The 19,608-nt window shown below is 30.4% G+C and overlaps 2 protein-coding genes and 1 non-coding gene across 3 annotated transcripts; 2 read left to right on the forward strand and 1 right to left on the reverse strand.

Annotated features, from left to right (window-relative positions):
• Positions 1-286: 286 nt before the first annotated feature.
• On the reverse strand, positions 287-359 carry TRNAV-AAC (transfer RNA valine (anticodon AAC)). Its single transcript has one exon. It is a non-coding gene; the product is annotated as a tRNA-Val (tRNA).
• A 2,668-nt stretch (positions 360-3,027) lies between these two features.
• On the forward strand, positions 3,028-8,814 carry Sap-r (prosaposin). Its single transcript, XM_018506199.1, has 14 exons — positions 3,028-3,288; positions 4,205-4,304; positions 4,594-4,954; positions 5,512-5,814; positions 5,885-6,073; positions 6,142-6,261; positions 6,350-6,616; positions 6,700-6,834; positions 6,903-7,067; positions 7,145-7,364; positions 7,472-7,789; positions 7,873-8,012; positions 8,089-8,313; positions 8,386-8,814. The coding sequence occupies exons 1-14, from the start codon at positions 3,249-3,251 to the stop codon at positions 8,428-8,430; spliced, it is 2,628 nt and encodes an 875-aa protein (XP_018361701.1). The 5' UTR covers positions 3,028-3,248; the 3' UTR covers positions 8,431-8,814.
• A 4,620-nt stretch (positions 8,815-13,434) lies between these two features.
• On the forward strand, positions 13,435-16,328 carry LOC108760321 (prosaposin). The gene is made up of 6 exons (XM_018506200.1): positions 13,435-13,486; positions 14,996-15,237; positions 15,311-15,451; positions 15,520-15,681; positions 15,773-15,961; positions 16,108-16,328. The coding sequence occupies exons 1-5, from the start codon at positions 13,435-13,437 to the stop codon at positions 15,944-15,946; spliced, it is 771 nt and encodes a 256-aa protein (XP_018361702.1). The 3' UTR covers positions 15,947-15,961; positions 16,108-16,328.
• Positions 16,329-19,608: the final 3,280 nt, after the last annotated feature.

Genomic DNA, 19,608 nt, shown 5'->3' on the forward strand with positions numbered 1-19,608 from the left:
TAAAATATTTTTTAGAATATTATATAGCTAATGTTATATATATTGTCTAGCTAGAGTATCTCGTTGGTTTTTATTTTTCTTCATTAAATCTGTTATCTCGAAAAATATCACCGTTATCTGTTTCGCAATCTAAGAAATAATTTCGAATCAAGTCTCTGTTAAGATATCTCTTTGTTGAGAAACAATGCGTCTGATAAAAATATATTTATTTCTATATTTCGTAGAAGTTTGTCACGTAGAAAATTAAATTCTTATTATATAATCACCAAATTTGCGAAAAAAAAAATGTTTCCGCCCGGGATCGAACCGGGGACCTTCCGCGTGTTAGGCGGATGTGATAACCACTACACCACGGAAACTTCTTGGAAGTACGACTTTACTGTACATGTTTTCTGTGAGATGATATCTTGAAATTATCTGGAACACTTGTCATATATTATATTACTATTATCCAATGTTCATTGGTGATGAAAAAAAATAAAAGATATTGCTGCCTTAATATTTGTAGCGCATTTTATCGCAAAAACATCATTCCAACTTGTCTACTATATATATTGTAGTATTATGCACGATTCGAATTGTCGATGCTTGTATTATTCCATATTAATATTCCTATCTATTAAGTATAATCGATGCCTTCGATTCAAATAATTCGACGTACATATAAAGCAATAAAATAAAAAACGTGGAATCGTAAGCGTAGTAGATACAGACATTTCGCGTAAAAGTTATCTAGAATGGGGTTAAGTTTTTGTTTCTATATTATATTTATTCTACATCATTAATTTACTTAAAACACGCTACGAAACAAATATTATTAAAAAAATTTATAAAATGAGCGTAATAAACTTTGCGAAATTTTTTTCAAGATCGACGGAAGATGTTGAATGTGCATAAGACGCAATAAGAAATATCGTGTGAACGATCAACTAAGCAACATATGTATCTCCCGATCAGCTGATTCCATATCGACCGCTTTGGTTTATTGCCAATTAAATCGACTCGCTTTCGTAGAAAAAAATTGCTTGTGTTGCGATTACATGCGCTTCGTCAAAACATCGTAAGCTATTTCGTACGTTTTCGACAAGATCGCGAGGAGGTGAATCGGAATGAGTTAAAAAAGTTTCCACGATCGTTTCACCATTGATTCCGTCATCAACCGTGTTATAACTTGCTTCGACTTTCGCGCATAAATATCATTCCGTTCTAGATTTCGCAATCAGTAACGCTTATATCTTAGGTTTTATTTTTAACGGCAGCGATCATTTTTTTTGCGCAGAACGTCACATGATCTCGAGAACAAGAAGATCGTTATGCGAGAAACGATTCAAAGTTGCTAAAATAGAACAAGTTGAAATAGCAGCTTAAAAGATGTTAAAATGAACAAATCATCAGTTTTTGCTTTCAAAATTTATTAACGTTAAGTTTCATAATGAAAATTGCGAAGCTCATTACGCTTGTTTTTATAGCGTTTATAGTGAACTCCTCAAATGCATACATATTCATTTCTAAATCGTGTTGTAAAGATTTAACCTCATTTTAGATTCTAGGTAATTTTTATTTCGCATCAGATTTTAGGATAAGATTTAATTTGTCGTTTAATATATATTTTATATACGCATTTCTGGTTTTGCGAATGTTTTTCGTATAAAATCATAAAATTCTATCCTCTCTGAATTTTAACATAAATTTCAGATATAAATCGCCTAAAGTAGGCTTAATTTGAATTCTAATATAATTTTGCAATAACGATAATTTATAATATTTATTTAAATTTGATAAGATAAAATCTCTGTAACTATGAAATAAAAGTTTTTATTCCGCCCAGAAATATCGGTTTAATTTTATTCTAGACAAGCGTAAGTGTTTGTGTGTGTGTCATTTCAAGGGTACTGATACTGATTACAAGTTTCTCTATAGAACGGAAATGTGAAAAGTGCAAAATTTTGAAATTTTTCGTTTTTACGTTTCCATTTTAAAGAAAAAGTTATCATATGGTTTGTTTTTTATAGCTGAATTACATAGTACATTTTTGAAACTTAAAGAAAAATAAATATGTTTAATATTTTTGACGAAAGCGAGAAAGACACAAGATATTTACTAAAATTTAAAAAAAAAATCTGAGAATTTCTGGATTTTCCAGGTATTTTTGTACAAGATTCTAAATAAGATTAGAAAATATTTTTTAATACAAAATTTTGAAATAAATTGGAATGCAAGCAACGTAAACAAGCTATTGTGACTGTGTTCCAAATTTACTGTCAATGCTGAAAATGCTATAGTTTACGTTACGTTCAGTACAGATTTTCAGTATAGGCAGTCAATTTTGGGGAACATAGACATATGTTAAAAATTAGAAGACTAACTATATTCTATCATTTTCTACCATTAGAAAGTTGCGAAACCTATAGAATAATATAGAGAAGGCTCATTACAAAATAATATCAGCTATTCTATTCTGCTGAGTTAGCTGATGAATATTATCTGCTACTTGTTACATCTACTTGTCATATGATTTTTTTAAACTCGCGAACACACACAAGAATATAGGTACATGATGAATGTATGCGAATGTGTATGATATTAAAATTGCATTATCGAGCAAAAATTAAAAAAACATAGTTTTTTCAAAGAGACAATAATTAAGTTTAAAAATAAAATTCCAAAAATTTTTCTGAGAACTAATATAACATTTCATAAACAAACATTTTTCGAGGGTAACTAAGAAATCTCCTGACATTCTAGGTTCTCGAGATTTTTCCAAGTAATAAACACACACATCCTGAGAAAGTTTCAGTATTGTCTAGTGTAGGGATGAAAAAAAAATAGAATTTATATTTGGTACCTGGAGCCATAGAAAATTACACTAAGCAGCCCTGTGCTGTGACCTGCGATGCACATGGAAAACGAACCACGTGATTGGTCGCCGTGACGACTCAGTGTATGCGCACGTGCATGTACGACACGTTGCCAATGGATTAATGCCGAACGTTTGCCGAGCATTGCCGAAGCCATGAATTGCGTTTTCCGGAACGAAATTGACGGAAAGCGGTTCTGGCAGTACGGCTTTACAGCTTACAGCGTATTCGTCATTTTGTCGTTCAGCGGTCGACGTCGTTAGGTCAGGAGGCGCTGTCTGTGATTAATTTAATCATTGATCGGTAATTGAATTTCATCGACAATTCAATTGCGCATAATTTCATATCGTGAAATCTTCGGACTGGCGGAGAACGAGACATCGTGGAAACATGAAGGAGATTCTGATCGCGCTCAGCGCGATTCTAGCTGGTGAGTCTGTGTCCCACTTGCCTCCTATTATATTTCCTATTTCCGCTCTGCTTTTTCTCCCGATGGTCTTCGTAATCATCGAAAGTGACCCCTGCTTTGCGTCATCCCGGTGTCCTATTCTCGCGACAATCCCGCTCCAATGCGCACTTCTATCTAGAATGCTTTTGTTTGGCAACTCGTGCTTACACATACGTAATCTATAAATGTATCTCAACCTCCTAAACATTATGACATTGCGGACATTGCAGTTTTGTTTACGAGCGACCTTTAGTTTTATTTTTGAACGATATTTAGCGTCTAGCTCATCATTCTTGACTTTCATCAGTCCCCTCGTCCATTTGTCGGATCTCCTTTTCCTGCAGTTTTTTTCTTTCGCTCTTTTGTTATTGCTGTCTTAACGTCTGTCTCTTTCTCTCTGTCCTTCTCGCGTTGCCGGGTAATCACGTTTCCATTACTCATTGCGAAGAAACTCTAGGATGAATAGGATGACTCAGTTGATTTGAGCTTGTAATTTGTTGATTTAGATGGAATGTACGATTAAGAATGGAATTACTCGATTATATGGAGATAATAACAATGACTTATAATAACATTCTTGATAATACTTATCGTCGAATGATGAGTAATTCTCGAGTGTTTTCTTAGCATTGTTTCAAAATTCTATATTATTGAGTCGCTCATTTATTTCCATGAATGTACCAAATATAGCAGACATGGAAACTGTGAACAAGGCAATGAATGCTTCCTGCCTTGGGGATTATTCATTGTTTCAAGAAGTTGAGAACTAAGCCAACTATTTTATTTTTTTAGACTCTTTTTTGTAATATTTAATTTATAAGATTGTACCTGAAAATTGTAAAATAGATACAACTATGAATAGATACACTATAAATAGATGCAATTTTCTAATTTTCAGTAACTGCGGCTGGAGTGATCATATCTGCTAACCCAGAAGATGGTCTTTTGGGTAGAGATGAATGTACATGGGGTCCAAGTTACTGGTGCGAGAACCTAAAGTAGGTTTTCATAATTTAAAATATATATTAAATATAAAAGTTTAATATATATTTTCTGCATATTGAAATAAAGTAGTAAAATGATGAAATAGATTTATCAAACATCTTTAAAATGTATTCATTATATATTTATAATATGCAGTATAATTATTAAATAAACAGTAATGATAATGATAAAACATTGAAATTTCTATATTGAACTTTCTATGTCTTTTAATTAATTTTTTTTATAATTGATATAACATTGTAATAATAATGGTTGTACTAATATTACTAATATTAATAATAGGACAGCTAAGCAATGTAGCAACGTCAAACATTGTATTGGTAAATATTGGGAACAGATAGAAGTTCCAGAAGACAATGATAGTGTATGTGGAATTTGTAAAGATATGGTAAAACAGGCGCGGGATCAATTGGAGAGTAATCAAACTCAACAAGATTTGAAAGATGTCTTTGAAGGAAGCTGCAAACTGATTCACATTAAACAAATTGTTGACGAATGTATCAAAATTGTGGATCAATTTATTCCTGAACTTGTGGAGACGCTGGCATCTCAAATGAATCCGTCTGTCGTTTGCTCTGTCGCAGGATTGTGTAACAATGCTCATATAGATAAGTTGCTTGCAGAGTACCAAACTTCGATAAAGGTAAGGATGTCAGTTTTTTTTATTCTGTTTTGCTATTTTATTATATCGCCTTGAATGGATCAAAACTTCTAAACTTGATTTCATTATAATTTTAGTTTTTATAGAATGCGATTGTATAGCCCCTTGCCTGACCTTCATTCTGAGAGGAACAATTAAATTTGATTTTTTAAATTATCATTATTTACAGTTTCTGTTTTCCAAATGATAACTATCGTAATTTATTTATTGCCTATTATTTTGGGATTAAATTTGTTTTGCAGATTTTATTTTTATTGAAATATTTGTGCATTTAAAATTCTTAGTGTCCAATATAAGTTCGAAAATTAAATCCAATCTTATAGTGAATTCGGTTGAACGCACTAATACGCACTGATGCATATACATTAATTCATATATTCATTATTTTAATTAATTATCACAATAACAAAATTAATAAATGTTATATATGGAATTTTCTATCTGTACATTTGATAAATAATAGTGGATAAAGAACGTTAGTATGTATCAATATGATTAGTAAAATGACTGTTGACAAAGTACATGTGTTGTATTTCTAGAAGGATGAAACAAAATTAGTTGTATTAAAGAATGATGAACTTGAGCCTGACGAGTGCACCAAATGTTACACGATAACAAAGTATATGGAAAATAAATTGCATCGTACGCCGCGGAACACAATGCTTCTACAATTTTTGAATATTTGCGGTCAACTTAGTTCTTACTCTGATTCTTGTTCGGCCATTGTTATGAAACATTTTGATGCCATTTTTAACCATCTGCAGGATAATTTTAATGCGGATAATATATGTCACTTATCAGGACAATGCAACAGCAAATATCATAAACATGAAAATAGTACAGTAAGTATAATAACACATATATTAATATCTATTTAGCTTAATTTTGTTTTAATATGTATTGTAATAATAGGTTCCACAAGTAGAGATAACACCATTGTCAAGTGTAGGCATGGTAGAAGTTGAAGATGATCTCCCGTGTAAGTTGTGTGAGCAACTTGTGGGTCACTTGAAAGATCTTTTAGTTGCAAACACGACGGAAATAGAATTTAAAGAAGTTCTCCTAGGTCTTTGTAAGCAAACTAAATCTTTCGCCGATGAGGTTTGTATTTTAAATAGTCTCATATTTTTTTGTTTCATATATCTAGTATTAATGGAGATTATTTCTAGTGTAAAGCCATAGTTGAAGAGTATTATGTACAAATTTATGAATATCTTACAAAAGGATTGAATAGTAATGTTATCTGTCAAATGTCTGGAATTTGTCCCAGTCCTGACAAAACAGTACAAGTAAGGACATATTGCATTTTATAAGTAATAAAATATACTTTCTAGATTAAAATATCTGATTATATCGTTATGTTTTATGTTAAAATAGGGACCAATTTGGCCTTTGGTTCCAGTAGAAGTAGCAAATATAGGAATGAAGGTAATGGAAGAGGTACAACCTCGAAAAGGGATAGCTGAAGTTACTATTGGCAAAGAATATCCAAAATCAGAAGCTGAAGAGATGCAACTACCTTTGGAAAGATTAATGCCTCTTCCTTTAGTGCAATCTGAAAGTGTTGACGGAACGCAAGCGTGTATATTTTGCGAGTATCTGTTGCATTATATTCAAGACGCTATTACAAATCCTGTAACTGAGGTAACAAGAATATTAAATTTTATGAAATGTATATATGTAAACATAGAACACAATAAATACTTACAAATACATCAAAATTTAAGGAGAAAATGAAAGAATTTCTTGGAAAAATATGTACAAAGGTACCTTCTTCCATTGAAGGCGAATGTAAACAATTTATAAATACTTATGGGGATGCAGTTGTGGCCCTATTTGTCCAGGAAATTGATCCATCACAGGTAATGTAATTTTTTAGTATTTAAAATATGGAGGTCAATAAAAAGTACAACTTATTGTGTTATTTAAGATTTGTCCTATGCTACATATTTGCCCATCAGAAGCATTGTTAGACATGTGGGAAAAAGTTCCTAAAGAGTTTACCATTACAGAAGAAAAAGATAAACCAGGTTGTGCATTGTGTTTGCTTGCAGTACAGCAGATTTATAATGCTATCGAAAATAATAGAACTGAGGTATTAATCCGCTGTTTATATATTTATATGATTATATTTGATTATACAATTTATTTAATGCAATATTAATATTACAGGCTAACATTAAAGCTGAATTGGATAAATTATGTAATCACTTGCCACATAATTTGATCGATGAATGCATAGATTTTGTGAAATCATATAGCGATGAACTCGTAGAAATGATACTTACAGATTTGTCTCCCCAGGAAGTATGTGAATATCTTCGTTTATGTGTGTCAACCGAAGATCCTGGTCCAAAACCTAACTATATTACTGAGCAGGATGGAGAAATATGTAAGTTATTTCTTGAAGTATATATTTAAATAAAGAATAGAGCAATTTGTTACAATTATTTTATGATAAAAATATTTGTGAAACGGAAAACTTTTTTAATATTTCAGTAACCAATGAGATACCTGAATATCCATTACATATAGTTCGACCCACAAATTCTTTTATCTCTGATACTGAGTGTGTAATTTGTGAATTTGTAATGAAATATATCGACAAAGAGATTGGTAACAAAGAGGCACGGGATAAAATCGAAAAAGTGGTACATGGTGCGTGCAATTATTTACCAAAAACAGTTGCCAAGGAATGCAATGACTTTGTGAATAACTATGCTGACGCCATAATAAGAATGCTTTCAGAAGATGTCAGTCCTAAAGAGGCCTGTAGTATGTTAGGTCTTTGCACCGTGAGCATGATAAAAATTCAAGGTACAGAAATAATAATTATATGTTACAAATTTTGCTAATATTATATGAAAATGTATACGTAATTTAATTATTTATTATTACAGAATCTATAACTGAATGTGCCTTATGTCAAGCAATTATATCGCAAATTGATAAGCTGTTAGGTGATTCAAAAGTGGACGTTGAAATTGAAGAAATTGTTAAGAAGGTGTGCAAGTATCTACCAGCAGATAAGCAAGATATGGTAATATCTTATTAATTTACGATTTCATTTTTTTTACAAAACCAATAACTTGAAACTAAAATTTAAATTTATACAGTGCAACAAGATGGTGAGCATTTACGGGCCCAGTATAATAAATATGCTGAAAAATAAAATTGATAGCGAACAAATGTGCAGCAAAATGGCTTTATGCTCTTCCAGTGACTATTTAGCAATGTCACTTATAAATTTACGTGTATCACGATCAATTACCGAGTCTAAAAAATGTACGTGGGGCGAAGATTTTGTGTGCAAAAACGAAGAAATAGCGAGATTTTGCAACGTAAGTACACAAACCTGTGATATTATTAAGAATGGATGAACAACAGTTTTTAAATTACTGATTTTGAATTAGGTTACGAAGCAGTGCGAAGACCGCAAAAATAGTGGAGTTCAATAATTTTTTCAATTGCGAGTGATTGCACAAGCTGCAAATTGGAGGCAAACGTAAGAAGTGAGATCAAAGATGTGCTACGCTCCTCAATTGAAAGTGTTAAACTTCTGGAGATATTAGCTATAGCCTATTTCATATTATGATATTATATATCGATAATCTTTTTATTAAATCTCTAACTGTATTCGAATACTCGGATAATATTGATCTGTGTAGACATGACGAATGCCATGTGATTTTCGTATTTGAACAAAATAATACACGTAGTTTGCCGTACTTGAGTTATGTTGACGAAATTTCTGATTTTTAATAACGCCGCAAGGATCTATTTTCTTCAATTAAAATAAAATACTGTTTTATACACAATCGAAATAATATATTAAAAGATATCAATACCATCTTTCTACGTGTATTTTTTTCATTATAATTGACCTATAGCAATGATCTGTTATGTTTACTGTGATAATGATAAAAACATTTGGTTCTGTATATTGTATTCTTAAAATTGTATGATTATTATATATATATTTTTTAATAAACATTCTCTATCTCTCTTTTGCATGTGGGATATATTACCTAGAAAATTTCCACTTCTCTAATCACAATATTACGATACTAAAAATTTTGATATCTACACAGTTAGAAATTTTATCTTTTCAGTAACATTCTAGATTATCGTAGATACGAAAATTTTTAGTTTGAGACAGAAATACTATTCTATCGTTACTACTTAATTCAAACGAAGTTTGTTTTTTCTTAGAATAATGCAGAAGTCTTACGAAACGCACATAAGGAATGAAACATCGCAATGACTGGACAACGAGGAGTACGATTGAACATTCACGTTGTCGATGGATTTATTGTTAGATTACGTATAAGTTATGCAAAATGACGAATATTACCGACTATTGCTGAAGTCATAAATTGTTTTCCGAAACGAAAAACGGTTTTTGAAGTTAAAATAATAATTCATCGTCCAGCAATCGGTGTCTATTACTTAATTTAGAAGGGTCTAGTGTTCACTCATCGTTTGATCATCACGTGTTCAATCACGCAGTAATCCAAGTGTGTACAATTTATATTTGGAATAAAAATTATCTTCTCCATGTCTATTTTTAAATGACGAGATAAAGTATGATGAAAACTTTATTCACACTTGACGCGATTCTAGCTGGTATTTCGCCGCGCTTTTCCTCCGACAGTTTTCTCATGTTCGTTCGTTGCATTTACAATGAAACAGATATATCTATCTGGAGACACTGGTAGTGTCTCGGCGCTAAGCCAAGCGCAGCGTATACAAAACTTGAATAAACAAGAAGGAAAGTTTTAGTGCAACGATAAAAAAGAAAATGAACTTAAAGATTCATTATATATAGAGACTTGCTATATTATTCAGATTAGCTATAGCCTTAGAGTGTGCGCGCGCGTGTGTGTACACACACTATCTACATGATTATACCGTAATGAGATGGTTTTCCATCGTAATTTATTTTCAATCTTCTAGTATATGTTTAAACAACAAAATGACAATAACAGTCGATGAGAATATGTAATTTTGGCACATATTTATCGGCGTACGCACGAATTGTTCGGACAAAAGTAACTGTATGAAGGAGAATAAAGATTCAAATCACATAGATTATTTTAAATAAGAATCAGTGATCAATATATAATATCAAGTTAGTTGTTACAAGACAAAAGTAAAACAGTCATTGATTCTAAAAATTATATATCAAGAACAAATACATAAATAATAAGTCATATATATATATATATGTATGTATTTAAAAGGTGAAAGTCATACGTTAAAATATAAATTAAGATAGGATAACAATTCGTAAACTATTTAAAATTGAAAAATAAGCATAATGCAAATATATAATATATTTGTATTGTTTTATTCATGGAGATGTTTGTCCTCTCTTGGGATCATGCAGAAAATTGGACAAAGTTTGCGTGATGCGCACGGGGAAATAAACGTGGTTGCCGCGATAGCAATATGTGTGCACACTTGATATATAAGCTATTGTCGATGAATTTATTGTTGGATTACGTATGAATTGAAAAATAGTTTTTGAAGTTATAACAATTCGTTATTCAGCAGTCAATGTCATTTAGTCTGGAAGTGCCATACACGGCTCATGCTTTTTGATCATCAACCACTCAGTATAATCTAACTACGCACAATTTATATTTAAAATACAAATTATCTTCACTACGTTATCTTTGAAATGATGAGACAATTAAGTATGAAGGAAGTTTTGATCATGTTCGGAGCGATTCTAGCTGGTGAGTTGACATCTTGCCGCCCTTTTCATATCTGCTTTTTCTCTCTAATAATTTTCACGTATATATTCTTTGTACTCAAAATAAAATATAATGTTTAGTAAATTTAAAAGTTGCTTGCAATTAAACTAAATGTCACTCGCAAGTAAAATTAAATTTGCAAAGTTTCAAATATCGGAATATTTATTGCAAAATTAAGGTATAAATATTACAAATATTACATGCGCTTAACTGTCAAGTAAAAAAATTTTCCAAAAAGAAGCTCGCATCAGAGAAAGATTATATAGCTAAGTGATAAATAACAGAAATAATGATTAATGACATAAGAATAACTTATTTTCAATAAACATCAAGTTGTTACATGTAACGTACCTGTTAGTAATAGGTAATTTTCTACTCAATAATATAACTATATAATATACGTGTTATATTACAATTATATTATTGAATGAAAAATTACAACTAACAAGTTATGTTATATTATGTAACTTGATGTTTTATAGAGTTAGAATATATGCAGTATGTACCTGATGGCTATAGTTAATCTGATTATATAATATATATATGAAAAATATCCTTAATATAATATAAATTTATTTTTTAATTTATTTTTTATTATTGTACTGGGTTGTATTAAAACTTCCTTCCTTGGCAAATTTAGACTGTACATATAGACGCGCAGTTAGCACGCACTATTTGGTTTTTTATTTTTTACTTTTTATTATATTTACTGAAATGCTTGAATACTTAAAAAAAATTTTTAATATCTCTAAAATAAATTTTTTTAATTATTTCAGTAATCATTGAAGTACCTGGACAACCATTACAACCTGTTAATATTGAACCTGGTGATGTTTGTATAATTTGTAAAATTGTATTGCAAATTATGGATAAAACTATCAGTATAGATGACGACACGCGAGAGGCAATCGCAAAGGCTGCACATAGGGCGTGCAATTGTTTTCCACAAATAGTTGCCACGGAATGCAATTATTTTGAGAATAAATATGGTGATTCTATAATAAATCTTCTCTCAAAAGGTGTCAATTCTAAAGAGATATGTACTCGGTTAGGTCTTTGCAAAGAGAGCATATTATAAATCTAAGATATAAATTACAAGAAATACAACTTTTGTTATTATTATATTATTTAAAAACATAAATTGTCTGCGCTTGAAATATAGCAACTTATTTTATTTTAATTAATGTTAAATAGAAATGTTAACATTAAATAAAAAATATATGTTTAGAAAACTGTCAATGTTTTATATGAAAAGATTTATTTAAAAAAACGTTTAATATACGCTATAAACGTCTTATGAATATTTTTATATAACATTTATTGTATATAGCTTTAAAAGCGTATTAAATTTTTAACATTTATATTTTAGTTTATTATATGATTTTTAACATTTATGAAATGTAATGTTGATCGAGTATTTTATATAATCTAAACGATATATGAATCTGAATTCCGTCTCTCTATTTATATTTTTTCTATATATATTTAACTTACAGCAATAATAATTGTTATTTTTAATTATAATAATTGCAAAATAAAAAAAATAAAATATTTGATTCCGAATTTATGAGTTGTATTTCTAAAAATGTATGATTTATAGTTATATTTTTTGAATAAAATATTCTCTCTCTCTCTCTCTCTCTCTCTCTTTCTCTCTACGCACGAGATATTTTGTTTGGAATATTTCCTTTTTTCAATCACAATAACGATAGTCTAGAAGATTATATATATATATTTTTTTTTAAAAAAGCAATAACTATATGGCGCCGCATAAAAATTTTCAGTTCATTATAGATACAATTCTATCGGTACTGTTTTATTTATACAAACATAAAATGTTTGAAAAGACTTCCTTCATTTAGAAAATTGGACAAAGTAGCCTTGCGTGATGCACATGGGAAATGAAAACACGTGGTTGCTGTAATCACTCAGTAATGTGTGCTAGTGATGCATTCGAGTAAGACGAGACGAGAAAATACCGATATCGAAATATGGGGTGCTTTGTTACTCTCTGAATGTTAAGAAGGATAGAACGACGCTTGTGTCGACTTGTGTCATCAAATGGAAAGCATTCTTGGTCTCGACAAAAACAAATAATTGATACGATTTTCTCGTCTAAATGGGGGTCGATATTCTCGCTTTTCGAGATTTTCGAATTTTATCGCGAGACATTCAAGAATATCGACTATCTCGTTTTATTTTCGTTTGTAAAAGGCGAAAATGGAATTCGCAATTTGCAAATTGTGTACGTTAGACAAATGACGGTGGTAATTTATTTCTTATTCCGATATTTCTCCGATTTTTTCGAGACGAGACCGAGACGAGAAAAACAAATGATGTATGATAATCTCGGAAATGATATTTTTAATGATACGAGAAAAATTTCGAGACGATATTCAGAGATTCTCGTATCGAAATGCATCACTAATGTGTGCGCACACTTGATCGTGTACGTCGATTTATTATTGGACTACATGTGAGTTGCGTGAAAAGACGAATACTACCGATTATTGCCGAAGTCATGAATTGTTTTCCGAAACAGTTTTTGAAGTTACGATTCGTGGTCCAACAGTCGATTAGTCTGGAAGTGTCGTTCATGACTTTACGCTAATTGATCGTCGTGCGCTCAATTACGTCGGAACTCAATTGTGCACAATTTGTACGCGAAATTCAAATTGTCTTTGCTACATCAACTTCGAAATGATGACGAAAAGCATGAAAGAAATTTTGATTGTGCTCAGTGCGATTCTAGCTGGTGAGTTAACATCTCGCTTTTCCCCTATCCGTTTTACTACCTATCTAACAATTTTTTCATATATGTGCATTCCTTGTACTTAAAATGAAATATAGTTTAAATTTGCCGAAAACAAAAAGGAAAGTTTTTTAGAGCATTCCAATATAGCAATAAAAATATACTTATAAAGATAAATTACGTATATTGAGGATATTTTATTTAAATTATCTATTAACTTTTCAGTATATATACATATTCTAAGTTGTCTTACGTTATAATTCTGTTTCTTTTTGGCTGCGTTTCGAGAGCGCGCTTTCATTGCAGCACTATCAGTGCATTCTATCTTTGTATTTACGTCTAACGGTAGAATGATACGTTGAAAGCATTCTTCCAGAACGCAGCCTTTGTCACATCATGATAATCTCACTCTGATGCGCACTTCTTTCTAGAATACTTTCTTTTGTTTGGCAGTTACGCGCATGTAATATTTGTACCTTTGTAAATATTGCGACATTTAAAATCTCTATTTGCAAGCAATGTTTAATTTTATTTGCGGGCCACATTTAGGCCAGCATTTATAGTCGATTTTTATATATAAAATTATCTTAAATACAATATCTTAAGATGTTATAAATCATTACAGAGTTGTGTATATTATCTGTGTGTAGTATCTTAAGATATTATTTAAGACGATTAAAATAAGAATTGTCTATGATTACTGACCTTACCTTTTATTATTTATAACCAAAGTTTAGTTTTATCTACAAGCCTTTTAATTTTATTTGGATGCAGTATTTAATTTCCAGTACGTATAATGGCTTTAGATTTCATCGTTTTTTTTCACTTCTCTATTATGAAATCCTTTCAATCTTTCTTTCTCACGAGCTTTTTTTCCTTTTTTGTTATTGCTGTCTTTCTGTTTCGCTTCTTGTCCTTACATCTTGTTTATTTTTATTCTCATAGTAAAAGTACTGTATGTACTGAAAATACTGTTTAAACAGATCTGTTGATTTGAACTTGTAATTTATTTAGATAGAATGTACGATTGTCGTTGAAATATTGTAATGTTATAATAACGGTAATATTGTAGCTTATACTTATGATATGCTAATATCTTTAATGTAAATCATGTTGGTTTGTCTTCATTTAACAATCCGCTGTTTTATTGTTCATGTACGGCAAATTACATGAACAATAAAACAGCGGATTGTTAAATGAAGACAAACCAACATGATTTACATTAAAAATTATTCACCTTTAGTACACGAAGCAGATCGGTAAACACTCAATGATTCTTTATTTGCATAATTGATTCTTACGCTTAAACCCAACAAAAACTAAAGGCAAAGTCTAATTATATTAAAGAATCATTAAACGTTCTGAAGAAATACTGAATTCTGTTTTGTCTGCTGAACGTGCTTTGTTAACATTAAGATTATTATTTTGAAAATAATCTTTTTAACTCTAGATTTTTATAATGGCTAATTTATAAGACTGAAAATTACATGAATGTAATTCTTTAATTTTCAGTAGCCACAGCTAAAGTGATCACAACTGATCCCAAAGTGAGTGTGATGGAAGAAGAACTTCGAAAAGAGATTTCACTAAAAAAACATTCATCATCATTGCAAGTTAGAACGATGCAACTGCCACTTGAATTACCGCCTTATCCTACGCAATCCGAAAATACTGATCGAACGCAAACGTGTAAATTGTGCGAATATTTATTGCTAGCATTTGTTTATTTTGGAGATAGTACAAATGCAAATGAGGTAATAAATATTAAATTTTATGATTCTGTGTATATAATATTATGTAAGCTTTATAAATATACCAAAATTTAAGGAACAAGTGAAAGAATTTCTTAGAAGAGTGTGTATAAAAGTACCTACTTCCGTAGAGATTAGAGATGATTGTCAAAGTGTTGTAAATATTTATGGAGGTGCAATTGTGACTACACTTGCTATGGATATGGATCCATCTCTGGTAATATATTTTTGTATTTAAAACAATGAATCAGTAAAGTATAATTTATTTAAGGTTTGTAATTTAAGGTTTGTTCTATGATACGTGTTTGTCCATCGGAATCATTAGTAAATATGTGGGAAGATATTCCTAAGAATTTCATCAGCACCGAAAAAAATAAGCCGAATTGTCCATTCTGTTTGCTTGCAGTATCGGAGATTTGTAATGTTATTAAAAGCAATAAAACTGAGGTATTAGTCTACTGTTTATTATATTAACAATATTTATGTTAAATTTGATTATTCAATCTATTTTATCGATATAATAATGTTGATGTTTCAGACTACCATTAAAATTGAATTGGATAAATTATGTAATCGTATGTCACGTACTTCGAACACTGTATGCACAAATTTTGTGCAGACATATGGCATAGAACTCATAGAGTTACTACTTCTAGACTCGTCTATCGAGAGTGTATGCAATTATCTTAGTTTGTGTGTTCCTGAAATGTAACTATTATTGCAAAAGGTAGAGAGATATGTGAATTATTTCTTAGAATATACACAGGATAAAAATGTTTCAATTTTAACAATTTATCACAATTATTTTTCAATAAAAATGCTTTTTGCGATAAAAGTGTTTTATGATAAAAATAAAAGAAATTTCTTTTTCAGTACTTAATAAATGAAACACATTTCAGTATGATCGCAATGAAATACCTGAGTACTCATTACATATAAGTCAATCCATGAAAGTAAATTCATGAACGAGTTACATAAGTTCGTGTAATACAAACTGCAAATTGAAAGCGAATCTAAGAAAGCGAGAACAAAGAGAACGATGTGCTATGTTTCTTAATTGGAAATATCAGATCTGTGGAGATATTAGCCATAGCGAAGAGCCTATTTTATATTGTTAGTATATATCAATCTGTTATCAAGCATACATTGATCTGTATAGACTTGACTGCCATTGAGAATTTATACTTAAACAAAATATTATATGTGTTAATATTTCATATAATATTAGAAAATATAAATATACAAACATGTGTATATTATGTATATGTATTGTATATATTCCTATTTTGTACCAATTTATAAAATATTTAATCCAGAGAAGTATTAGGAAGGGGATTTGTATTTATTTCAATAATTTTATTTTAACAAAAATCTAATTATTTCGATAATATATGTATATTTCTATATATGTATATGTGAAACTATTATCATTTTTTATTATATTCTAATTTTATATGTTATTTACAGTTTACTTTGATTTTTCGCTTTTTATATTTCCACAGAAAAGGAGGAATTTAACTTTAGTATCTTTTTATATTTAAATATTTCTTTATTTTTAATATATTGAAAATAAACAATAGTTTTCTATAATAATAAGATTTAATTTCGAATTTTTATTTTGTATTAAAATTATTTTTATTAAATAAACATTAATAAATTTTATTTCCTGTTTTTTTTTTATCTATTTTCGTACCTGCACGGGTACAACTTTAAACATAGTAGCGTACACAGAAAGAACGGTTTTGATGAAATATCTAAAAATTAAGCTAAATAAATAAAAGGACGCTCAAGCTGGTTGCTAAAATATTAAAATTTTGTATAGCCTTGCTTTTTTACAGTCTATATTATGTTTAAATTTTCTATATAATTATTTTGATGATTCAACGTAATTATTTTCAAATCTGTATCTATCTAAATTTGTAGATATTTAGATATTTCAGCAAAATTTTTAAAACGCAAATTTTTTCTGTATCAAAGTCACAAACAATAAAAAGGACTCCAAGATTAAATATTTGTCACACTGTTTTATAATTTTTTCATTTTAAGGCAATGAATCCATGAAATTTCGTATATTCACTCGTGATACGATTGTAACAATGTCGATATATAAATATATATTTGACACAATTTTTAAGATTGATTACCTCATTAATAAAATATTTTATCACTCACCGACCGATGCGTACTAAGTAGTCTTTCCTCTATGTTTCCTCTTCCTTTCAGATTTAAAAATTTCTTCCTTTACCTCCTCACAACACTAATCTGTAATACATACAAATATATTCAAATAAAAATGATGTCTAAAATAAATATATTGAAGAATAATTTTATTGAAGTTTACCGTACGTAAGTAATTTTATTTGTGATTTGAAATCAGTCTTTTTAATACAAAATTTAGTTAAAAAATGAATTTTATATTAATTATAAATATCTTAAATATTTTGAAATATTTATATATATAATATTTGTTCACAATTATAAGCATTTTACTAAATATTTTTTAAAATCTTAAAAAAATAATACAAAATATCTTATTTATTTGATAGTATATTACATGCAGTACGCAATTACATAAATCTAAAATACTGTGCTACACATATAAATAATTACTTTCACCTATAATAAATAACAAAATTAATTAATTATGAAATGCTTACCTCGTGATTCTTCGCGCCCTCGTCCCTGTCATCGCCCCGGTTTTTATTTCATTTGTTCTTTTATGTATTGCTATTTCTCCGTGCTACAATATCTGTTTGCAAAAACAAATAAATTACTAATTACAATTAACTGTGATTAAAATTTACTAGAATAACAATTGCGCGTCTTTATCATACTTTATTCAACGGTCTCGATATTAATCACACTTAACGCGTATTTGATCATATTTATACGATAGTGAAAAAATCAGAGCATACGAAATTACGACACGTTTGATATCCGCGATATTTCATAAATAAAACGCATTGGGTTGCATTTAATTGTACTAGTAAGATGATAAAGAGACTCGTTCTCTACGCGATCAATTTCACGCGATTCGACGACACGGTGGTAACGCGTCGTCGCGGTGATGTTACATGTTTTTGTTTTCAACCGAACAAGTACTGCGAAATGCGCGTTCGATCGAATTATCAGCGCACGATTATCGAAATCTATTATGCAATATTTCAGTGAAAGAATAAAAAAATTACTAAATAAATGCGAATTTCACGTACTTATTAAATCAGTAACGACGCCTGCAAATGAAACGTGAACGCGTTAGAGGCTCCGCACAATAAAAGGAACAGGGAACAGAGAACAGAGAATAAGAATTTCAACCTATCAACCTAGAAACTGTGTATTCTACAATACATGATTTCTATTAGATTGAAAATCTTATTCTCTTTTCCCTATTTCTTTTATTGTGCGGAGCCCCTTAGGGTAGCGAGAAAGCTTCATTTTCGGCGCGGACCGCGAACGATTTCACGCACCAAAAGTGACGCGGAGCGACGACGACGCTACGCGTCCCACTCTTAACTTCGTGTTTATACATTTTCTGCATTTCGAACTATAAATAGTCAAAGACATAGAGAATGGACTGCGCAATCCCTATCTAAGTAATGTATCAAATGTGGTCGACAATAATGAGAGAGAGGGACCGTGGGAGATAGCCAATCTCCCTCTCATTCTCTCTCCCATTACATTGAATGGAAAGAGATAGAAATGGCCGTCTGCCACGGTCCCTCTCTCTCATCCCTGTCGACATTTTGACACACGGATCGCGCAGTCCATTCTCTATGCCTTTGTAAATAGTATACACGCATTACATTGTAACAGAATAGGCGTATTGATACCATAACTATATGTATATTCGCGGCATTCGTAATAAGTTGCTTTGTCAATTATTCACGCAATACACCTTTAGTCGAACAAATATTGAGATACGCGTTTTAACTAATTATTAGTAATATACGAGTGCATCAAATTGATGTTTCGCGTAAATTGAATATTGCAAATGAAGAAAGTACAATGATAATAAAAGTTGTTTTTTATCAATTAAACTACACACTGAAAGTATTTTTCTCAATATTCGTTCGGTCGAATTAAAAGTAATACGCCGCGTTAATTTTAATGATGCATGAAGTCAACGGCGCGCGAAAAACGACGCCGCATCGCCATCTTAATGAAATCGCGGTGGAGACGGGATCCATGGACGACGAGCATGTATGCTATCGAAGCGACAGTTTAAAAGCAGCTTAAAAGCGAGCGGTTTTTAAATATTTCTCGCGTTGCGCGTGAAAATATTAATAATTTGATAATATTTATTAGTTACCTCATTAGTATAATTCGAACGATCCTTTCGAGCCGTTTCCCGTCGTTTTATTCTTTACAATAAGG

The sequence above is a fragment of the Trachymyrmex cornetzi genome, unplaced genomic scaffold, assembly GCF_001594075.2.
Source record: "Trachymyrmex cornetzi isolate Tcor2-1 unplaced genomic scaffold, Tcor1.1 scaffold223, whole genome shotgun sequence".
In the NCBI taxonomy this organism is placed as follows: Eukaryota; Metazoa; Arthropoda; class Insecta; order Hymenoptera; family Formicidae; genus Trachymyrmex; species Trachymyrmex cornetzi.

Coding starts and splice junctions, on each gene's coding strand:
- LOC108760321 (XM_018506200.1), top strand. CDS start 13,435: ATGACGAAAAGCATGAAAGAAATTTTGATTGTGCTCAGTGCGATTCTA. Junction 13,487..14,995: donor GCTCAGTGCGATTCTAGCTG/GTGAGTTAACAT, acceptor TTTAATTTTCAG/TAGCCACAGCTAAAGTGATC. Junction 15,682..15,772: donor TTAAAAGCAATAAAACTGAG/GTATTAGTCTAC, acceptor TTGATGTTTCAG/ACTACCATTAAAATTGAATT.
- Sap-r (XM_018506199.1), top strand. CDS start 3,249: ATGAAGGAGATTCTGATCGCGCTCAGCGCGATTCTAGCTG. Junction 7,068..7,144: donor TCGAAAATAATAGAACTGAG/GTATTAATCCGC, acceptor TTAATATTACAG/GCTAACATTAAAGCTGAATT. Junction 8,314..8,385: donor AAATAGCGAGATTTTGCAAC/GTAAGTACACAA, acceptor ATTTTGAATTAG/GTTACGAAGCAGTGCGAAGA.